Genomic DNA, 23,889 nt, shown 5'->3' with positions numbered 1-23,889 from the left:
TATAGGGGGATGGGTCTGGGTGGGATGCTTCAAGGGGCAGTGTGAACTTGTTGGGCCAAAGGGCCTGTTTTCACACTGTAGGGAATCTAACCTAATCTAAATTAGGATATGAGAGAAATATAGCTAGAAACAACTTGATAGAAGCAGGGAGGATGTTTCCATTGGCAGGTGAAACAAGAACAAGAGGGCATAACCTCAAAATCGGGGGGAGCAGATTTAGGACTGAATTGAGGAGGAACTTCTTCACCCAAAGGGTCATGAATCTGTCACATTGCCTGTCCAGTGAAGCAGTTGAGGTTTCCTCATTGAATGTTTTTAAAGCTAAGACAGACAATTTTTTGAACAATGTCAAGGAATTAAGGGTTAGGGTGAGAGGATGGGTAAGTAGAGCGCAAGCCACGAAAAGATCAGCCATGATATTATTGAATGGCACAGCGGGCTCAAAAGGTCCAGATGGCCTACTCCTGGTTCTTATGTTAAATTTATAAAATAGCTAGAAACCTAGCTAGAAATATGAAAACAGATTGCAAGAGTTTCTACAGGCATTTATAAAGGAAAAGGCTGTGTGTACCAGACCAAGTGTTGGCAGCCTGAAGCTGCCCTGCTCAGTTTGTGACATTTGTCTCATACATTGTAATGAAGGGGAAAGTGGCACACCACTTTTCAGACAGGGTGGTGCACAGGAGGGCCATCTACTTCCTACAGAACCAGCAGAGGAAGTCACTTGCCAGCCTGATCTTAGATTGCCACCTGGTTCAGTGCATTTTGAACCATCCAAAGGAACCTGATTCAGTGCCGCAGTAAGGTCAATGATCTTTTCCATTCCATCAGGGTTGGCATCACAATCTTCTCTCTCTACCTCACATTCACTCTACCTCTGCGCCTGCACCCACCTCCTTTCAGGCTCATGTCCTACCACTTTCCACTATCACGTGAAACATCTTCTCTTACTCATTGTCATTCACCCAAATACTAACCCTGCACAGTTGCCACATGTCCTACTCCTCACTGGAGACACTCTTCCCACTATCTGAACTCGCACTAACAACTATGCCACTCACTTTCGTCCTACTCCATCCCTCTCTTTGTTTCATTCCAGGAGAAAAAGGCTCACAGTAGGGCAAAAAGAGCTCAAACAGGTGGTGGGTTGCCCAACATTTGGCATTTACCCCTACAGGGAAAAGATGCTGATCATTAATGCCCTGAGCAAGCGACTGACCATGCCCACATTCCTTGACAGATATTAGAAAAAAATACACTTGTCTGACTATATAGGAATACTCTGACTGAGAGCAGCACTTCAAGACTTGACTAAGGTCTACTCCCTGTTGACTTTGAGACATAGCCATTCGGTTGTTAGCGTGACGAGATGTGATTGTGAAATATAGCAATCTTTTCATGCCTTTGACTGATGACTTTGAACAACCATGAGAAGCTGCCTGACTTTCTGCCAGGTAAGACAGAAATATTGTGAGTCCTTAAGGTCTGGTTCGGGGGCAAGGTGTAAAAAGACAAGGCGATGCAATGCAGGGATACTGTAGGCATCCAGGTTGGTATAAAGTGAGGGTGCACTAAGATGGTGTGTGAGCAGGCTGTGATGCAGTCTGATCCAGTTTATGAACTGTGTAAAAAACACAGAAAGAATTGCAGATGCTGTAAATCAGGAACAAAAACAGAAGTTGCTCGAAAAGGTCAGGAGGTCTGGCAGCATCTGTGAAGAATAAAAAATCAGAGTTAACATCTTGGGTCCGGTGACCCTTCCTCATACCTAATGCTAAGTGGGAAAATGTCAGTTTATATGCAGAAGATAGAATTGGGGGTGGAGGGTTAGGGGCGGCAGAGGGTGGGGTAAGGAGTAAACAATAGATGGGGTAGAGCCCAAAGGGAGAGAGAACAGCTGGGAAGACAAAGGAGTGGATAACAACCTGATGAATAGTTGTTAATGAGGACTGTTAGTGATAAAAAATAGGCAAGAAGAATCATGTCTCAGTGCCTGGGTTTAATTAGAAAATGTGGCGTTTTGGTTTTGATGCCAAGATGGAACATGTTTCTCATCCCACTTAGTCTTCCCAAAATTTCTCACCATAACCCAAAGCATTCAGGGGTTGAGAAGCTTCAACCCATTGTTATTAAGACCACTGAGAGACCTGTAGATACAAGTCTTCACCCTACAAGATCCAGAGATGTTCTGCTTTTCTCCAACAAAGCAGTTATATTATCAGATTGTGTGGCGTTTAATGCAATCTCCAACATTAACTCTTTCAGGGCCATTACCTTATATGACAAGGGATACAGTTTACAGTTAAGGTGTTATCCATTTAAGATGTTGTGAGGAGAATATCTCAGAGGGTTTTGAATCTTTGGAACCACTAACCTTAGAAAGCTGCACTGGCAAGCTCATTGAATATACTTTAAGACAGATAAAATTCTTGACTGACAACAGACAGTCAAACATCATTAAAAATCATCTCTCTGATTTTGTTTAGTGAGCCCTCATTCTAGATTATACTGCAGAGAAAACACCCCCTATCCACCCTTTCAGGATCTTATATACTTCAAGCAAACATACCAAATAGGAACAGAAGTTTATCAACTGACCTCTTAACCCTGCTTTGCATTTCAACAAAATCACAGCCAATCAATTTGTGTTTTGAATTCCACATTCCCATCTACTGCCAACACCTTTGATTTCCTAACAAGAATCCACCCAGCTCTTCCTTAAAGATATCCAATGACCTTCCTCCACCATTTTCTGAGGCAGACAGATCCAACGTCTCACAACCCTTAGAAAAACCTCCTTTGTCTGGAAAGGGCAACCTCAAATTTTGTTACAGTGACCCCTACTTGTTGATGGCAGGGGGGGGGGGGGGGGGTGGGGGAGAGAGGGGGGGAATCAAAAACTAGACAGCATAGGTTTATTGTGAGACAGGAAAGAATTAAAAGGTATCTAAGGGGCACTTTTTACACACAGAGGGCAGTACATGTATGGAATGAGCTGCCAGAAGAAGTGGTGGAGTCTGGTATGATTACAAACACTTAAAAGGCATTGGGATGGGTATAGGAGCAGGAAGGGTTTGGAGGGATATGGCCAAATGCTGGCAAATGGGTCTAGATTTATTTAGCATACCTTGGCAGCATGGACGAGTTGGACCAAAGGGTCTGTTTCTGTGCTGTATATCTCTACGACTTTATGACTCGCAACAGAAAATACGCTTTCCACATCTACCTTGTCCAGATAATGCAGTTTTGGTCTCTACGTTCAAATAAGATCCACTTGCACTAGAGGGTGTATAGTAAACATTCGGTGGGTTATTTTTTGGGATGAGAGCACTGTCCTGGATGAAGGTAAATTAACTGAGTCTACATTGTCTGGAATTGAAATAGTAAGTCAGGATATGATTGAAGCATACAAAATTCTGAGGGGGTAGTGATATATTTGCATTGGAAGCAGTTCAGAGAAGATTCACTAGATTAGTTCCTGAGATGAAAGGTTTGTTTTATGAGAAGAGATTGATCACTTTAGGCTGTTAGAATTTAGAAGAATGAGTCGAAATCTAATTGAGTTACATGGGACGTTAAAGGTCATTGACAAAGTAGACATAGTGTGAATGTTTCCCCTCGAGGGCAATCTGGAACAAGAGGTCATAGTTTTAGGCTAAGGGATGGCAAATATAAAATTAACAAATTACTTCTCTCATAGGGTCATAAATCTGTGGAATTTGTGACCTCAGAGTGGGGTGGACACTGAGAAACTTAATAAATTTAACGAAAAGGTAGACATATATTTAGTTAGTAATGGCTTAAACGTTGTGGACAATGGGCAAGAAAATGGAGTGGAGACTGACACAACATCAGCCATGATTGTATTAAGTGCCAGACCAGGCTCAAGAGGCTCAATTGCCTACTCCTGCTCCTAGTTCTTACACATACAGATGTAGGGCCACATGGAATCGTTTCTGTTCAGGCTAAAATGTCATTTAGTGAGTTGAGCATGTTTGAAAACTATGTTTAATGGTAAACAGTTTACACCAATAAAGTGTACATCAATGCTTTTTAATTGCATGCTTTTCTTTTTTAAAAAAAATCTCTAAAAGCAAAAGGCACATCAATATCAGCAAAAAAAAACAAAAAATGCATGCCTTTTGCAGTTGATTTAAGTCCAATCATTTTTCTGTCTGATTCTGCTTCAGCTTGTAGTGAACTTCTGGTAGATTTCTCAAGCGTTCAGCAGCCTGTAGGTTAAAACATGATCTAGTTACAGCAAGTAATAACTGAACTGACTCAACAAATTCATTAAAATGCAAGGTATGGATGGACAAGAGTTTATGAACATAATGGTCCTGTAAAATCTTCCTGCCACATCGTGTCGATATATCATGTGCAGATTGAGTTCAGGTAAATAACTAATGAATCTAATGTGGTAATGTTTTCAAATCTCTGCCTGAAATGCTTATCGCTTCGTCTATCCAGGTGGATACTCTATATCTCGAGATGTGTGACAGAAGCTGAAGGCCACACAAATGATGGTATCTGTTTTAAAACTTTCTGACTGTAAAAATTAGTATGACACACAAATATGTCATTTCAAAACTAATTCTTCTGACTCCACTGCCCATTTTAGTTTGGTTCCACCCAAAAACTTGATTGCCAAGCATGAGTTTCGAGTTCAAATCTTTGATGAAAATTAGAAAGGACAGTGGACCCAGCATTATTTTTTTAAGATTGCACTTTAATTCTCCCATTCTCATTACAATTCCTGTAACACACAATTGCAGTTTTTGCCTCTTCTGTCAATTTGTTATTAGTACTCAAGTTTTACCCAGCTTTATGTCTGGTCTATAGGTCTGTGCGCGTCCATGTCTATGTTTCCAAATAGTTGGTACTGTCCCGGTGTCCTTTACAAATGCTGCAAAATATTGTGTCTTCCAATTCTCTGAACATTCTGGGATAAATACAACTCGTAGATTATATTTGTTTTGATTTCTTTAAATTTGTCTACCGTCTCCATCTAAATTACATCAATTTAGTTTTTCCCATTATTAATTTACGGCATGTGTACATTGCTTGCGAGGTCAGGTTCATCCTGAGTACCTTTGTTGCTGGTGAGTCACTAGCTTTAGGTCGAGTGTTGTAGGTACTCCCACAGTGTCGAGGCACAGAGGGTTCCTGCATTTGGATCCACTGAGCATGAAGAGATGAAAACACAGTTCCAAGCAAGTTACCTTCTTCAAATTGTTACAATCTATGTGGCATGCCCAGATTGCTGCCAGGAAAGGGTTTCCAGGATTTTGACTCAATGACAGCAAAAGAACAGTGACTCATTTCTAAGTCAGTTCTAAGAACTAGCAGATGGACATGTTCTCATGTGCATTGTTGTCCTTTCAAGTGGTCAGGATCAGTTTTGGACACCTCTGTTGAAAGAGCCTTGAAAAGCTTTTGCAGTACATCTTGTAGATGATACACACTGCTTCCACTATGTGCCAGTAGTAGAGAGACTGAGTAAGGTGGCAGATGGTGTTGATAAAAGTCCATTCTGTTCTGGATAGCGTCAAGCTTTTCCAATGTTTATGGAGATGCACTTCTTCAGGAAAACAGCAAGTTATTTAATCACATTGCTGCCTTGTTCCTTGGAGGTGACAAAGGGTCAGGACGTACACACTGGGAAAAGGCCAGTAGATTGGAAACATGGACATGGGTAGCACAGATACATTAATCCTCCTTCAATCCAAATATAAAATAATGGAATTGATTGTCAGGAATAAACATAAACTTGGATTTGAAACAGTAAGATCCCACCCATCTTATTTCCATGTCTTCTCTGAGCAAGTGATAGTATGGACACAGTCCTCAAGTCTTCCCTTCTCAACACTTGGAGAAAGCAAGCACTCAAAACGTTTGCTCATAGTTCAATAAGTCAGTTTGCATCTTTAATGCCTCTAGTATTTTCCTTGCCCTTTGTGTTCATTCTCACCTGTTCAGGTGTGAGATCTCTTTGAGCCTGAGCTAACAGCTCATACCCAACCATAAATTTCCTAATTGTGGCGGACCGTAACAATGGTGGATAGTAGTGAGCATGAAGCTGCCAGTGATGGTTGTCATCAAGCAAGGACTGTCCGGTGGGGGCACCTGTTGACATTCAATTATATTATTAATACAGCAATAACAAGTATATCAATTAGAATGTTTCTTTCAAAATTTATTCAGTGAGATGTGGGCATTGCTGCCAAAGCCAGTATTTATTGCCCATTCACAACTGTCCTGGAGAAAATGGTGAGTTGCCTATTTGAATTGTTGCAATCCTTGGGGTGTACTGATACCTGTGGCTCTGTTAGGAAGGCAAATCAGGATTGTCACTCAGTGACAGCGAAGGAATAGTGATTTAGTTCCAAGTCAGGGTGGTTTGCTTTTTATAACTACACCCATTATCCTTCCAGGCGGTGGATGCCATAGGTCTGAAAGGTGCTGTTGGAAGATCCTTCGGTGAATAACTGTAATGAATCTTGTAGATGGCATTCAGTGTTGCCAATATGTGTTACTGTTTTGAATGAGGCACTGTTGAACTACTTTATCCTGAATAGTGCCAAGCTTCTGGTTGTTGTTGGAGCTGCACTCATCCAGCAAATGGGAATGCGCCATCACACTCCTGATATGCACCTTATAGATGGTTGGCAGGCTTTGGGGAGTCAGGGGGTGAGTTATGGACCACAGGATTCCGAGCCTCTGACCTGTTCTTGGAGCCACAGTATTTATCATGTTAGTCCCATTCAGTTTCTGGCCAATGGTAACCTCCACACTGTTAACAGTGGAAGGATTCAGCAATGACATTGCCATCAAACATCAGGGAGATGGTTAAATTCTCTCCTGTTGGAGATTGTCATTGCCTGGCATTTGAATGCCACTTGTCAGTACAAGCTTGGCTGTTGTCTATATTTGCTGTATAAGTCCATAGACTGCTTCAATATCCGAGAAGTTACAAATGGTGCTGAACATTACGCAATCATCAGCAAATATTCCCACTTGTAACCTTATGATGGAGGGTAGGTCATCAGTTACAGATCGTTGTGCTCAGGACGCTATGTTGAGGAACTGTTGCAAAGATATCCTAGGGCTTAGAAGTTTAATTTCCGACAACCACAACGACGTTTCTTTCTGCTAGGCATGAAACCAAACAGCACAGCCCTCGCCTCTCTGATGCCCAGTATTGCTAGTACTCCTTGATGCCATACTCAGTCAAATGCTGCCTTGCTATTGAGAACAGTCACTCTCTAATCTACTGCATCAGAGTATTAAATTAATAACCGGTTAATTTATAACATTAATAACCGGTTTACGGAGTGGGCCAATTCAGGATTGCACCAAACTGCACATAATAATTTCATACCAACCAGTGGACTACCTTTTTTAGCATCAGTACCTCTGATACCACTCTTAGTGGTAGAACAGTTAACATTAATATAAATTAATATTTATAATTAATTCCATCCTGACTTGGAAATATTGGTGTTCCTTCACTGTCCCTGCGTCAAAATCCTGGAATTCCCTCTCTAATGGCATTGTAGGCCTATCCACAGCTGCTGCAGTCCACCTGTCAAGAAGGCAGCTCACCACCACCTTTCCAAAGGCAACTAGAGACTGGCAATAAATGCTGGCCAGCCAGTGATGCCCACATCCCACAAAATATTCAAGCCCAATCTAAGGAATTTACCTTTTCTGTTCCAAGTGAAAGTCATGGGATTAATTTAAAACTAGGACAGATGCACAGCAGAAAACATAAAGCAACAAATGTGTTTAGAACCGCTAAGGAGGAGTTGGGCTGTTTTTAGCCATCTAACTTTCTTACATCTATAAAGCCTGACTACAATCTGAATCCGGTGGGATTCACAGGCAGTGATGAAAGTGGAATTTTGCCTGCTGCTGAGGACAATTATTCATCGTCCCAAGTATTAAGATGTAGGGAAGTCTGTGGCAGGGGAGATCATTACTTCGCTGGGCCTCTCTAGTTTTGGATCCACACAGCAGCAGTAGGTCACAATGAATTCAGCACTGAGTGAATTATGCAACCTGAAGCTAAAATCGCAGCAGAATTTCAATAAAAAAGCAGACTCCCAATGGTCTGTTTTGAGCGCTTGCCCTCTTGTAGAAGCCCAAGAGTCAGGGCAACATTGAGCAAGAGTAGCTGAAACCCCCCCCCCCATTCTCACTGGCCAAGGGATGGTACACAGGGAAAACATCAAAGCTTTCAGTCTCTATCTAAAAAACTTTCAGACAATATGCTATTTTATCCTCAGTGGAACAGAGCAGACACAGGCCAAATCACTTGATGAATATTATAACAGATCAAGTAAATAAATACTGTTTAAACACTCAAATCCCTCTTCAGCAGTTCAGCCTAGTTTAACTGAAGTAGTTAATATATTATTTCGCCCGAGATATATCCAAGATAGCAGAACCACATTTATTAACCTGAACTGTCAAGACTTTGAACTCTGCTATGGGTCTCCCCAGTATTCTGTTTCTGAGAAAAACATTTTGATTAGGCTCAAAAATGACATCGATGCCAAGCATTCCACTCTCTTATTATCTTCGTATCAACCAGAAGGCAGGTCAACACTTAACTAAAATAAGTTTTAACTTCACTGAGTATTTTTCCTCCTTTTTTCTACACATTCCTTCAGCAGCAGTGTATTCCCAGAACAGAATGCTAAAACCCATTTTACCCAATGATTATCTAAATTATCAATTCACTTCTGAAACTGTGCAAGATGGTTTGCCTTAGATTATAAATTCTTCTTCATGTTTTAAACATTATTGGATCTTGATTAATATAGTGTTTGGGGCATCTGCTTCATTATGAATAGCAATGGAGGGCTGAATCGCACTTTTTTTGGTCAAATGGGAGTTGCACCAAGTTTTTTACCACAAAGCTGAACAAGTGCTCTCACTATATCTTAACAAACTCACATTAATAATCTATTGATGCCATGGGATCTCTCACATCCAATTCCAAGCCCCTTCATACCATACAGGCAGCATGGTGACACAGTGGTTAGCACTGCTGCCTCACAGCACCAGGAGCCTGGGTCCAATTCCACCCTCGGGTGACTGTCTATGTGGAGTTGGCACATTCTTGTTGTGTTTGCAAGGGTTTCCTCTGAGTGCTCTGGTTTCTTCCCACAGTCCAAAGACGGGCGTGTTAGGTGGACTGGCCATGCTAAATTGCCAATAGCATTCAGGAATGTGTGGGTTCACTAGATTAGCCAGATTAGCCATGAGACACGCAGGGTTACAGGGATACGGTAAGGAGGGGGTGAGTCTGGGTAGGATAATATTTGGAGAGTTGGTACAGACTTATTAGGTTGAATGACCTGTTTCCACGCTGTAGGGATTCTCTGATTTATATGCCTTTCCCAGAACCCACCACTCAGAGGATATCTCAGAATTGATTGGCACCCCTTGCGCCCATTGTTCGCCAGAACAAGCACTGTCTGTCCAGAGATGCCCTGAATTGTTCCTGACATTTGCCCCTGCCATTGCAGACAGGGCAAGATCAGTGTCCCATAGTCTGGGCAGGAGCCTAGAGGCATTGATGGTTGGGGTGGTGGATGCATGGGCTCTCCTCTATCCCTAAATCCAGCAGAGGGGACCACGACATCAAACTATGCTAGTCTAGTCCAGCTTGGACACATATGTCTTTGAATCTCAGGCATGCCCTGCACTGTGGGAGTAAACTCAATGACCTTCTCCATTCTGGCAGCATAGGGCCACCAGTTCTCTCTGTTACCTTGCAATCCTTCTCTCTGCTGCTATGTCCACCTCCCACTAAGATCCATGCACAACTACTCTCACTTTGCCTGCAACATCTTCCCTCATTCTCTCCCTCACCTATCCCAATATCCAATACCACTAACCCTGAATGCTCTCAGCACTGCCTATCACTCGCGCAGGGCACCTCCCCCTCATGCATCAAAAGTAATAACTGTGCTACCCACTTACAACCCAATAATACCTGCCTCTCTCAATCCAGGAGGAAAGCAGCCCTCAATAAATTTCAGATTTAAAACAGGTGGCACACGTCTGACCTCCAGTTCTTCAACCCTTCCGTGGAAAGCATCCTGAGTGGCTGACTGGCTGTATCCAAGCAGCTGGACTGGTAGCAAAGGCTTCTCTTGGCTTACTGTGATCTCTCAGCAAAGGCTTGTCTTCTTGACTTGACTGTGATTTGCTGACAACTATGACAAGATCCTTGCCTTTGTGTCCATATTAAATGGCGAGGCAAGGCTGAAGTAATATGTGCCAGGAATCTCTGTCTGACAGAGCAAAGTTCAAAAAGGAAAAGCAAAGCAATGTAAAGCAGGGATGCGGTGAGCACGCGGATAGGCTTAGAGTGAGTGGGCAGTATGCTAAGAGCGAAGAGCTGGATCCTTAGTATTCGGTGTGCCTGCTTTAGTATTAAAATGAGAGTTGCTGGTGCAGACCAAGGTACATTTTTGAAATTCAGAGCAAATGCACATCGGTCAGAGATATGTCATGAGGGTTCTTACAGGCTGACACATGTCATATGTCAATTTTCATGGGGTATGTGTGGTCAGTGCCCATGGAGAATGCCCTGAGAAGTTTGTGCCTGGTGACCAACATGGAGGACATTCTGAGCAAGCAGTGAGCTGAATCTGCCAAATGCCCAGTCTAGCTTCCATGTCAAATTTTCTCAACTTCTAGCTTTTTTGGCAAGTTTGGTATAATAGAAGTCTGATAATTAATTAGAAGAGTTGAGCTGTAACATGTAATTATCTCCCTTAATTGGCAACTTGCTGCTACTTGTCATGCTGCATGTGAAAAGCAGAAAAGATGGGTGTGTTGTTGCCATTGTGGAGATAAGCCTCACTAGATTTCTCATCTGATTCTGCTACACATCTCCCTACAGCCCATATTGTTCAGAACACCACCATTCCCACCCCCACCACCCCAAAAAAAAAGGCTCCATCCAGAATGTCTACTCTCACGTACTGGTCATTATATGATTTCTTTAACCTTACCATGCCATCCCATTGAGTAGGGAAAAGAAACCTCAAATAGATTGTCATATTTTATCAAAAGTCTTTTCATTACAGAAGCAAGGCCTGCAAAAAAGTCAAATTAAAGTAATTAGTTCATTACTTGAAAATGAAAGTAGTAATAAAAAGCTCCACCTTCAACATTTTAATAGGAAAAAAAGTGAAAGTAAAATCCTGCACAAATCATTAGCAGAACACCTGATCTCAAATCAAATAATTTCATTTGCAATCCCTAATTTTAACTGGTATCAATTATTTTAATTGAATTACTCAGTACGAAATATTAAATTATGCCCAGTTAAATGTGATGAAAATCACAGTATCTTCACAGACCAACTTGAAGGTGACCATGATCCCTTCGCACATGCGCCTATTTGTCATGTAATAGGTTAAGGGCTGTTTAACAGCATGTATAAAGAAGTGCGCTATCTACAACATAGGCATCGCCATTGCATCCATATTAAAACTAGTTCTGTTAATTGGAGAGTCCAGGAATAGATAGAATTGTCTAAATATTAAAGCAATAGTTCCCAACAGTCACATTACAATTAACTAAAATGAATGACTTGTTTGGTGATGAATTGGTTTACTTTACCCTCCCGTTATGCCAGTGCACGAGATAACACTGTCCTCATTAGGAGGTGGGAGGAAACACAGGCATAGTAGCATTCAGGCCATCAAGTCTGTTCCAACATTTATTATGCTCACGGCTGATCAAACATCTAAATACCTTTTATCTACACTATCCCATCACCCTTTAAACCATCGGTAATCAGAATTCTATCAAGCTCTACTTTAATTACATCAAGTATTTACATTGCTCTCCATCGTGATACAACACATTTAAACATGTTCTGAGTCAGGACAAACAAAGTACTTTGACTGCTAGAATCACTGGTAGGCAGTAATTTTATGAGGAACTGTTTCAACCCTCTTGTTTGTTTTATGAGAAGTTCTTACTTTACAAGTGATGTTTTATGTAGACAAGAAATAAAAATTTTCTTACTGTCTCTCTCTTTATCAGATAAGTCTTGTAAACGAAGCACATGTCTTCTTGGAATGAGTAAAGTCTGAAAAGGCCACATAGCCCAGTATGGAACAACGACTAACCAGTCTTCATTTTCAACCACGATACGTTCCTTCAAAACCGAAACAAAAGGGATTATGGACATGTTTACTGCACTCAATTCACAGATTTACAGCTGGGTAGTCACAGGCCAATAACATCTTACTAACTTCACCAGGAACATTGAAGAATTATACCCATATGGGCATCTTGCAAGTGTTCAAGTTGAAAGGAAATTTAGCTCAATAGAAATATCATCACTTGCATAATTGTTATGACTGGGTATAAAACAGTGGCAAATAAACAGGTCAGGTTGTTGGATCTGCTCTTAGGTTTATGGTATCCTGTGTAACACATCCCAAACAAAATCAAGTTTGGTCTAAGATTTAAACCAAAAGTGCTGCAGATGCTATAAATCAGGAACAAAAACGAATTTGCTGGAAAAGCTCAGCAGGTCTGGCAGCATCTGTGAAGGAGAAAACAGAGTTAACGTTTCAGGTCCGGTGACCCTTCCTCAGACCCTTCCTCTGTTCTGAGGAAGGATCACCAGGCCTGAAACGTTAACTCTGTTTTCTCCTTCACAGATGCTGCCAGATCTGCTGAGCTTTTCCAGCGGCTTTGCTTTTGGTCTAAGATTTCCCTGAAACAAGTCTTTAATCATTGGCCTTCAAATTAGGCCGAAGTGATCCCTGAAGAGAATGGGCTTTAATAATGCATTCAGGAGCTTGCAAAATTGTATGGTAATCTTATGATCTTTGCTCTTTTGTATAAATATTAAATACCCTCTCACAATTTCCACTATTTTAAAATCACATCAACCCATTTAGTTTACTTTCTATCATTTACACTCGAGCCATATTCACAATTCCTGTCTGATTATGAAAGTCAAGTAAGGATCACTTCTAGTTCACTTTTTGAAATTGTTGCTATGCATGCAATGAAAAAAAGAAATCCACGTTTGCAAATTGTCAGGTGAATTTCACAAATAATTGCTCACCATACCTCGCCAGTGATGCCTATCTTCCGTCAAATAAATTGTAACTCAATTACTGCCAAGGTACACAGGAACAGAGGCAATTTGAAAGCGTCTTTTAAAGAGAGGAGGGGTGGAAAGGATATTTAAAGAAGGGATTTCATAGCTTAGAGAGAATTTTAAACAATTTCTAGTTACTAATAGGTCACATTATAATTGATAAGTTTGTCAAGATCATAAATCAGAAGGAGCCTCAGTTTTCAGTCAATAGTATTTGATTCTGCCTTCAATGTTTGTACTTGTTAATATTCATATTATATATAGGATAGTCGATTTTCTTTATAATCACAATTTATCTTCCTGTATTGTGTTATTTCCATTTCACAGAGTTTCTAAAAGCAGATGCCATGTCACTTAACTGTAAATATCAATAATATACCAGCCTTTCTTCTATTATAAGTCTTTTTCTCATGTTGTCCTTTTCGATCAGACTTTATATATTTCCTGTTCTGTAAAAATAAATAATTACTGCAGCTTTTACTATTCATTCAACTAAGTTTACATGAGATAGATTTCCGGCTTTCAGGGCTGATACATAATAGGTATGACACACGTTTGCTACAAAAAATAAAAAAAATTTTTAAAAAATTGATTGGAAATATTACATGTTTGAATGTAAAAACAATTTTGGTGTCCTTGTACTTTTTAATAATTATTTGTGGAATATGGGCGTCACAAGCAAAGTCCACACTTCTCATCCATTCTTAATGTCCTTGAAGAAGTGGTGGTGAACTGACTGCTTGAATCACAAAAGTTTATGTGGTGTTAGTCCACCCATTGCACTGTTAGGAAAGGAGTTTCAGGATTCTGACCCACAAAAACACAGAGGTGGCATGTGGTGCAGCAAACAATTAGCAAAGCAAATTGTATATTAGTCATTATGACAAGGAGGTTAGAGTGCAAGACTACGAGATTCTACATGTTAGGCTACTTAATGAGATAAGAGATCATGGTTTTGGAGATTGTAGATCAGTGTGGGTAACCAGTTGGCTAAATAATAGAGGACAGAGAGTGAGGATAAGAGGGCATTTTCAGAATGGCAACCTATAACTAGGCGAATGTCACAGTGATCAGTGCTGGGGCCACAATTATTTATAATATATATTAACTACTTGGATGAGGGAAGAGAATGTATTATAGCCAAGTTTGCAGATGACATAAGAATAGATGGAAAGACAACCGGTGAGGATGACACAAAAAGTGTCTGCAGAGGGATACAGACAGCCGAAGTGAGTGGGCAAAGTCAAATTTGGCAGATGACAAAATTGCGGGAAAATGAAAGGTCATGCATTTTGGCAGGAAGAAGTAGAGCTGAATAGTATTTAAATCGATAATGACAGAGGGATATTTGGGAGTCCTTATGCACAAATCATTAAAAGCTAACGTACATGGTCAGCAGGTAACAGGGAAGACAAACACCCTGCTACCAATGCTCTTCATCTTCTGCAACTCAGTCAGTTTTGTACCCATCTCACCAGCTTACTGCAGATCCTTTACATCACCAGCTTACTTCACCCTTTACATCAGATTGTCATGATAAACATTGTCAAGATCTTGATAAAGTCCACATAGACAATATCCACTGCCATACCCTCGATGATCTTTGTCACCTCCTCAAAAACCTCAAATTTGTGAGACAAGACCTCTTTATACAAAGCCATGCTGTGTATCGCCAACAAGTGCATATTTTTCCACAAGTAAGTAAATCCCATCCTGGGTAATTGTGTCCAACAATTTTCCCACCACTGATTAAAAGGCCATAATTTCCCAGATTATCGCTGTTGCCTGTCTTAAAAAAAATAAAGTTAGCTATTCTCCAGTTTTCTGGAATTTCTCCTGTGATTAGAGAGGGTACAAAGATTTCATACAAGGTCCTTGCAATTTCCTCACCTCCCTCCCTCAGCATTCTGGGATAGATCCCCAACAAGTCCAGGGGAATTGTCTATCTTAATGATTTTCAAAACACCCAATACCTCCTTTTTTATATTGGGATGCCCCAGAATATCAACATATTCCTCTCTAAACTCACCACCCTTTTGTGAATACTGATGCAGGTTATTTACTCATCCACTTCCTCCAGCTCAATGCATAAATTTCCTCCTTTGTCCTCGAGTGGACCTACCCTTTCTCTAACTACTCACTTACACCTTATATACATATAAAACACCTTGGGATTTTCCTTAATCCTTTTACACCAAGGACATTTATGGCCCCTTTTAAGCCTCCTATCTGCTTGTTTAAGTTGGGAAAGGGAGGGGTGCATAATGAAGGATAAGGTTGCTAGGGAGAAAGGCTTTTAGATTAAAAAATCCACATGTAGAATTAGTTTAAGTTGAGTCAAAAGACAAAAAAGTGTGAAGCAAATATTGGCAGGAGTTGTAAATCAGTCATTTTAGAACCCATTGTACTGAAGTGGAGGAAGTCACTTTCTGATCACTAAGCACAGTCTAAGATGACTATTCGAGCACTTTTCAAACTGAGCTCACATCTGTCTCATACCGTAAACCTCAGCTCATACATATTCAGACTGGCCCCAAGTCCCATTAACTACAGCTTGCTGACCTACAGAGGCTCCACGTGCAGCAATGCCACAAATTTAAATTTCTTGCCTTTTTGTTCAAATCTCTCCAAGGCTTGGTACTTCTCTATCTCTGCAAACCCCTCTGACCTCATAATCTTTAAGAGAATGCCACAGTTATCTAATCCCGACCTCTTGGGCTTCTTTGTAGTTCCAAAAGTGCACAGATTTTCAACCATCTAGGCACTACACTCTGAAATTCCCTCTTAACCTCTCCTATTCATTTTCCTCCTTTCACGTGGTCTTTTTTAAAACTTACATCTTTTTGTCACCAGTTATAAATCACCTTGTGCAGCTCACTGACAAACTTTGTCTTGGCAACCTTCTGTACAATAATATTCGGACATTTCACTACATTACATATAAGCTAATAGATAACATAGCGTGGAGCTGGAGGAGCACAGCAGGCCATGCAGCATCAGACGAACAGGAAAGCTGGTGTTTCGCGTTGGGATGTGAGCTGCTGCTGGTGATACAAAAAGAAATACTGTACTTTCCCTTTTGCATTTAGCCATGTGCACAGAAATAAATGGACCATTCTGCAAACAGCAGAACTGGGAAACAACTCAACAATATATAATGAATGACATTCAATCTCTCTAGTACTAGAACAACATCACAAATCAAATTGCAACATTCTTCTGAGTGGGTAAAAATAATCAAACAGCTTAAAATAGTTTTAATGTTGTAAATGGAGGGGAGACAACATCTTGAAACTTGCTTGAGCACTACAAAAAGCTCTCTGAGGAACATTACCTCTCAAATAAAAGCAAAATATTGTGGATGCTGGTAATTTGAAACAAACACAGAATGCTAGACAAACTCAACAGGTTTGGCAGCATCTATAGAGAGTTGATGTTTTGAGTCCAGTATTACTCTTCTTGAATTAACTGATTTTCTATGCAGCAGGTTAAATTTCTTGCACAGGTGCACAAAAGGCAAGTTTTTTTCAGTTACTTCTATCAAAAGCATATATTTGAAGAAAATTAATTTCAGCCATGTAATAGTCATAGCTGTACATACATCAAAAGTGTTCCCGCTGCAATGCAATTAAAAACAAAATCACTGACCACAGTACAAACCCATGAAAATTAAAAAGTGACGTAAAAATCAAGAATCAAATTAATTATTATTAAAAGTAATGATTTTTAGGTAACCATGATGGAAGTGCACAAGTAAAAGCATAACTTGACCTCTGTGCTCTCCATGAAAAAAAGTTTAATTTACAGTCTAAAAGATAAACAACAATTTATACATGAACTTCAACCAAGTCATGTCTGCAACAGAGTTTATGACACTGGAGCTAATTCTTTCCTTGTTGGAAACTGCTTTTCAAAATACACTAAGATCATATTGCTTGAGCTAAATTATCCTTTGAGCTTTAAAATTATATTCATTCAGAAAAAGTTAAACCATATTTATATTTCAAAACGATTTTCAACGTTCATAATTTTGGAAATGGATAGAATTAAAGAGTGGCACCAAACAACAGGATCAATATATGACGGTGTGAGAGACAGAATATGAGAGAGAGAGAGAGAGAGAGAGAAGGGGGGGCGGGGAGACAGAGTGTGTTTGTTTCTTTGTTTGTGGGGGGTTGTGGTTAAGGCATACATATGTTAATTTAGCACAGAAATATGGGTGCCATCAGTAAACAAAAGAGTTTCCAAAATAATGAAAATCCATTTTAAATCATTTTATTCAGAATCACGTAAAACAGCAAAATAATTCCTCTGTAGCCCTCCTTTAAGAACTATTGAAATATATGCGCCTGGGCCCAAAATATTTACTCATATCCTGAAACAATGCACAATGGAGATGTCACAAGAAATTTTCATTATATGATGAACCAATGCAAGAGTAGTAAGTAAAAACATGTTTGCTTTGAAGTTTTATCAATTAAATAAAAAATGTCAAGATGTGAGAGGAAAATTGGCAATTGTCCTTAAAAAGGACAAGAGAAACGAAAAGGTGAAATCAGCACATTGTGTTTCTGCTGATAAGAAATTCATCAACATCCTTAACGTGTTAGAAGGAAGGCATCAGCCGTACTATTTCAAACCGAGCTATTGGTAAAAGGTTCTCAGTTTAAAATCAAGAACTTAATACAATCCAGTAAGATAAGAGATCAAAAGTAGAAAGCAGTCTGCATGCATTTGCTGTCAGCACAGTTGGTATTTTCCAGTATCTGAGGGGCAAACAGGTTACATGCACTGATTTACAATGGGGTTTGTTTCTCATCTCAACATACGTCTTTGGTAGTTTCTGACAACTTAAAGACCATTACACATTTCATAGATTGGGGCAAAATTAAATTCTTCTGTACAAAAAATTAAGTTTACTTTTTCCAATGCATGCTGCTGGAAGCCAGAATATTTCTTGACTCAGATATCCTGCTTCATCCATCTCGAGGCATGGAAGCTATTAAGAATAAGGGCAGATCCTTACTTTTTTTGACAGTGCCAGTTTTGGCGCATTTCATGAAAGGTTTCTTGCCAGGCGGCCATAATGAGAACTTTCAACTTAATTTATCAAATGTACCTCATTATCAAGCTAGCCTGCTGCCAGTGCCCTCCCAATCTGGGTCCCAACCCGCCCCACATACATCAGGTTGTGTACGGACATCTTTCCCCACCAGCTCTGGGCATGTGAGGTGACCATTCAGGTATGGTCATACACTGTCCACCACTTGAAGCCTGACCATGAATGAACTCTTCTCCTGCATTATCCAGTTCCCTTCCATACTTTATCATATTCTCTTCCTTATAGATTCAGTTGCCCCACTTCAGAATTGTTACCTTCACCCAGCCTGAATAGATCAGAACGTGGAACACAGAACAGTACAGCACAATACAGGCCCTTCGGCCCACGATGTTGTGCCAAACTTTTACCCTAAACCTAAAGGTCTATCTAACCTCCATCCCCACCTTACACTATCATCCATGTGCCTATCTAATAGTCGCATAAATGCCCCTAATGAAGCCAACTCCACTACCCTCTCTGGCAATGCATTCCACACCCTGGCCACTCTGAGTAAAGAACCTACCTCTGACGTCTCCCCTATATCTATCTCCACTCACTTTAAAATGATGCTGCATCGTAATAGCTCCATCCACCCTTAGAAAAAGTCTCTGGCTGTCTACTTTATATATACTTCTGATCATTTTGTACACCTGTCAAATCACCTCTCATCCTTCGTCATTCTAAAGAGAAAAGCCCTAGCTCTCTCAACCTTTCTCACAAGACCTTCCCTCCATTCCAGGGAACATCCTGGTAAATCTTCTCTGCACCTTTTCCAATGCTGCCACATCTTTCCGGTGATGAGATGACCAGAACTGGACACAATACACCAGATATGTCCGAACCAGGCTTTTGTATAGCTGGAGCATAACTTCACGGCTCTTGAACTCAATCCCTCTACTAATAAAAGCTAATACACCATACGCCTTCTTAACAACTCTATCCACCTGGGTGGTAGCTTTCAGGGAACTGTGAACATGAACCCCAAGATCCCTCTGCTTCTCCACACTGGGTAATGCTGGGTTACAGGGATAGAGTGGGTCTGGGGTGGATGCTCTTCGGTTGGTCGGTGTAAACTCAATGGGTTGAATGATCTGCCTCCATTAACCCTGTATTCTGCTTTCAAGTTTGTCCTTCTAAACTAAATATCCTCACACTTTTCAGGGTTAAACTCCATCTGCCCTTCCTCAGCCCAGCTCTGCACCCTATCAACATCTCTTAGTAACCTAATTACGGAAGCTCCTTCCCACGACAGTGGTCCCCTTGTCTCCCTCCCCCTGCTGTCTCCTGGTTTCTCTGGACTGGCCTTACAGACTGACCAAACCCCAACCTCTTGAGAGACTTAACTGCACAGCTCCAGATAAGAAGTACCCAAACACCTATCTGATGGTTGCATTACTCTAACGCTGAGTCCCTACTCAGCCAAAGAACTAACCATTTTCCACTCACTATGCAGAAGCATAGAACCCCTGGCTGAGAACACCCTGAACGACATCCGGAACCAAGAAGTTATGGTGAAGCTGTACAAAACTCTGGTGCGGCTGCACTTGGAGAATTGTGTACAGTTCTAGTCACCGCATTATAAGAAGGATGTGGATGCTTTGGAAAGGGTGCAGAGGAGATTTACTAGGATGTTGCCTGGTATGGAGGGAAGGTCTTACGAGGAAAGGCTGAGGGACTTGAGGCTGTTTTCATTAGAGAGAAGGTTGAGAGGTGACTTAATTGAAACATATAAAATAATCAGAGGGTTAGATAGGGTGGATAGGGGAGAGCCTTTTTCCTAGGATGGTGACGGCGAGCATGAGGGGGCATAGCTTTAAATTGAGGGGTGAAAGATATAGGACAGATGTCAGAGGTAGTTTCTTTACTCAGAGAATAGTAAGGGAATGGAACGCTTTACCTGCAACGGTAGTAGATTCGCCAACTTTAGGTACATTTAAGTCGTCATTGGACAAGCATATGGACGTACATGGAATAGTGTAGGTTAGATGGGCTTGAGATCGGTATGTCAGGTCGGCACAACATCGAGGGCCGAAGGGCCTGTACTGTGCTGTAATGTTCTATGTTCTATGACAGGTGAACGTGGCCAATCCCTGTACTGGTTTCGAATGCTGGCCTTGACTTGCTGTGTTGGGACCCCCTGACTGATAGGTTCCACTTGGTGGATTTTGGTGACAACTACTTTCCTAAGACTGAGACACACAACAAATAAGCAGCCATATGCTCAGTGTTTGCCATGTAAGCTGTTGCCATGTGTTGACGGTGCAAGATTGACTTAGCATGGTATTGTACAGCAAGACGTAGACTCAGCTAACTGTGCCACAAAGGGAAGCAGTGTGATTGTATGATTGAGCATACAAGTAGGTTAGATTAGATTCCCTACAGTGTGGAAACAGGCCCTTCGGCCCATCTCCCTATAAGCCACACACCCCTGAACACTACAGGCAATTTAGCATGGCCGATCCACCTAGCCTGCAGATCTTTGGACTGTGGGAGGAAACCGGAGCACGTGGAGGAAACCCACGCAGACACGTGAAGAATGTGCAAACTCCACACAGACAGTTACCTGAGTCTGGAATCGAACCCGGGTCCCTAGTGCTGTGAGACTGCAGTGCTAACCATGACCCACCATGCCACCCCACCCAAAGTGACAGAGTGCAAAGACAGCAAATGAGCAGCCCTGATATGCAGCCTAATCCAATCTGTGATCTGAGTGGATGTCTCTGTGCACAAAGTGTCTTAGCAGCAGCCTTTCAATATTAGTTGCTCATGTGCGCTGCAATACAGATCTGTGCTTCCTATGTGTCCTGCAAGTAGATTGGAGAGCTACAATCAGGCAGCACGGTGGCTCAGTGGTTAGCACTGCTGCCTCACAGCGCCAGAGGTCCTGGTTCGATTCCAGCCTTCTGTTACTATCTGTGTCAAGTTTGCACATTCTCCCAGTGGCTGCATGGGTTTCCTCTGGGTGCTCCAGCTTCCTCCCATAGTTCAAAGATGGGCAGTTAGGTGGATTGGCCAGGCTAAATTGCCCATACGGTGTCCAGGGATGTGCAAACTAGGTATATTAGCCATGGGTAATGCAGGATTACAGGGATAGGGTGGGTCTCGGTTGGATATTCTTTGGTTAGTCGGTGTAAACTCAATGGGCTGAATGACCTGCTTCCATACTGTAGGAATTCAATGAAGATCCGGAGAGTTTGGTAAATATGAGTTGCCAATGTCTGTGGATAAGGGATGCATGCAGCTAGAGACCATGGTCCAGGCCCTGAGATGTTGTGTGATGAGTAACAGGGAGGCCTGTTTGCAGCCAGCAGTGAGTTGAAGTCATTGGGTCAGCAGGCTTTGTGTTGAGAATTCTCCATGTCTAGTTTACTCATGGTGGGTAATAGGATTAGAGCTGCATTTTAAGGAGATGAGATGTGCAGTTAATGAGGTCATCAAAAACCTAAAACTCCTTCCCTTCACCAGTCAGCAATATCCATGTCTGAGTGAATGAGAAAAACCCGCAATAAAATTTCCTGAAAAGGCAACCAACTAACTCTTCCACCTTTTTGGGGTAGTATGATGGAAATCAAGCCCATCCCCCCCACAACTATTCCCAGAGGCATCACAAAAACTTAGTCCCCTTTTAGTCACTGGTTGGCAGAAAAAATGGACCAGCTTTCTGTGCTCAATAAGAATTACTATTTATTACAAATAAATAGATTCTAGAACAATTACGAATCATTAACATACAACTTGAATTAACTCCATACAATACACCCCCTACAAACATTTACAGATATTCACAAATTTTAAAAAAGTGTTATAGGTGGAGGGAAAGACTGGAAAGACAGTTTGAAAGTTTTTATCCACATGGTTCATTAAGATGATCCTGATGCTCCTCTACCTTCTGCCTCCAAATGCTTTTAGCTATTTGCAGGAGGGATAGGACAGTTGGTTCACAAGTTATAAATTCTGTAACTTACTGGCTGAAAGCCACAGTTTACAATAACTGATAAAGGGGAAACAGAGGTCTTGGCAGCTACGTAGGAGCCAATCAAAGAGTGTCTGGCAGGCAGAAAGCCTTTGTCATCAACAGCTAGTCATCACTCCACAGAATAATCAGTGATTTAGTCATCAGAGACAAAAAGTAGCAGTGGAAGGATGCGTTTCAGAATAAGTTTGCAGATGATACAAAGATTGGTGAAGTTGCAGATAGTGAGGTGAATTGTTAGGGAGTACAGCAGGATATAGATCAGTTGGAAGCATGGGCAGAAAAATGGGAGATGGAGTGTAATCCGGACAAATGTGAGGTGATGCATTTTGGAAGGTCAAGTACAGGTGGAAATTACAGAGTTAATGGCAGAACCCATAAGAGTATTGTTATCCAGGCAGTCTGGTATGCAGAATTATAGGTCACTGAAGATGGCAGCAAAATAGGTAAGGGAGAAAAAGAAGGCCTCTGGCATGCTCACCTTCATTGGAAGGGGCATTGAGCACAAGGATAGACAAGTCATGTTGCAGCTTTACAGAACTTTAGTCAGGCCACACTTGCAAAATCCCATACAGTTCTAGCCACCACACTACCAGAAAGATGTGGATGCATTGGACAGGGTACAGAAAATGTTTACCAGGATATTGCCTGGTATGGGGAATTTTAGCTCTGAAGAGAGGTTGGATAGACTGGGTTTGTTTTCACTGGAACGTGGGAGGTTGGGGGAGGTCGATCTGATAGAAGTTTATAAGATTATGAATGGCATGAATAGAGTGGAAAGCATGAGGACATTTCCCAGGGTAGAAGAGTCAGTTACTAAGAGTCACAGGTTCAACATGCAAGGGGGAAAATTTAAAAGAGATGTGCGAGGTAGGTTTTTTTACACAAAGGGTGGTGAGTGCCTGGAACATGTTGCCAGAGATGGTGGTGGAAGCAAACACAACAGCAGTAGTTAAGGAGCACCTGGACGAATACATGAATAGGAGGGGAATAGAGGGATATGGATTCTGTAATATAAAACTGTTTTAGGATAGAAGGGCGAAATGTGTCAGCACCTGGACGAATACATGAATAGGAGGGGAATAGAGGGATATGGATTCTGTAATATAAAACTGTTTTAGGATAGAAGGGCGAAATGTGTCAGCACCTGGACGAATACATGAATAGGAGGGGAATAGAGGGATATGGATTCTGTAATATAAAACTGTTTTAGGATAGAAGGGCGAAATGTGTCAGCACCTGGACGAATACATGAATAGGAGGGGAATAGAGGGATATGGATTCTGTAATATAAAACTGTTTTAGGATAGAAGGGCGAAATGTGTCAGCACCTGGACGAATACATGAATAGGAGGGGAATAGAGGGATATGGATTCTGTAATATAAAACTGTTTTAGGATAGAAGGGCGAAATGTGTCAGCACCTGGACGAATACATGAATAGGAGGGGAATAGAGGGATATGGATTCTGTAATATAAAACTGTTTTAGGATAGAAGGGCGAAATGTGTCAGCACCTGGACGAATACATGAATAGGAAGGAAATAGAGGGATACGGATTCTGTAATATAAAACTGTTTTAGGATAGAAGGGCGAAATGTGTCAGCACACATTTGGAGGGCCACAGAGCCTGTTCCTGTGCTGTATTGTCCTTTGTTCTTTGACCT

The 23,889-nt window shown here is 41.3% G+C and overlaps 1 protein-coding gene across 2 annotated transcripts in view; it reads right to left on the bottom strand.

Moving 5' to 3' along the window:
- Nucleotides 1-4,042: 4,042 nt before the first annotated feature.
- Nucleotides 4,043-23,889, bottom strand: part of galt (galactose-1-phosphate uridylyltransferase) — a 74,433-nt gene continuing 54,586 nt past the window's right edge. For both annotated transcript variants that reach the window (XM_059649235.1, XM_059649234.1), the window contains exons 8-11: nucleotides 12,058-12,190; nucleotides 11,034-11,117; nucleotides 5,972-6,126; nucleotides 4,043-4,232 (exon numbers count right to left, since the gene is read on the bottom strand). In XM_059649235.1, coding sequence (XP_059505218.1) covers nucleotides 4,164-4,232; nucleotides 5,972-6,126; nucleotides 11,034-11,117; nucleotides 12,058-12,190 — 441 coding nt within the window. In that variant the 3' untranslated portion in view covers nucleotides 4,043-4,163. The remainder of the gene's footprint in view (nucleotides 4,233-5,971; nucleotides 6,127-11,033; nucleotides 11,118-12,057; nucleotides 12,191-23,889) is intronic.

The sequence above is a fragment of the Stegostoma tigrinum genome, chromosome 1, assembly GCF_030684315.1.
Source record: "Stegostoma tigrinum isolate sSteTig4 chromosome 1, sSteTig4.hap1, whole genome shotgun sequence".
NCBI lineage: Eukaryota > Metazoa > Chordata > Chondrichthyes > Orectolobiformes > Stegostomatidae > Stegostoma > Stegostoma tigrinum.
This window is presented reverse-complemented; position numbering and strand designations above follow the sequence as displayed.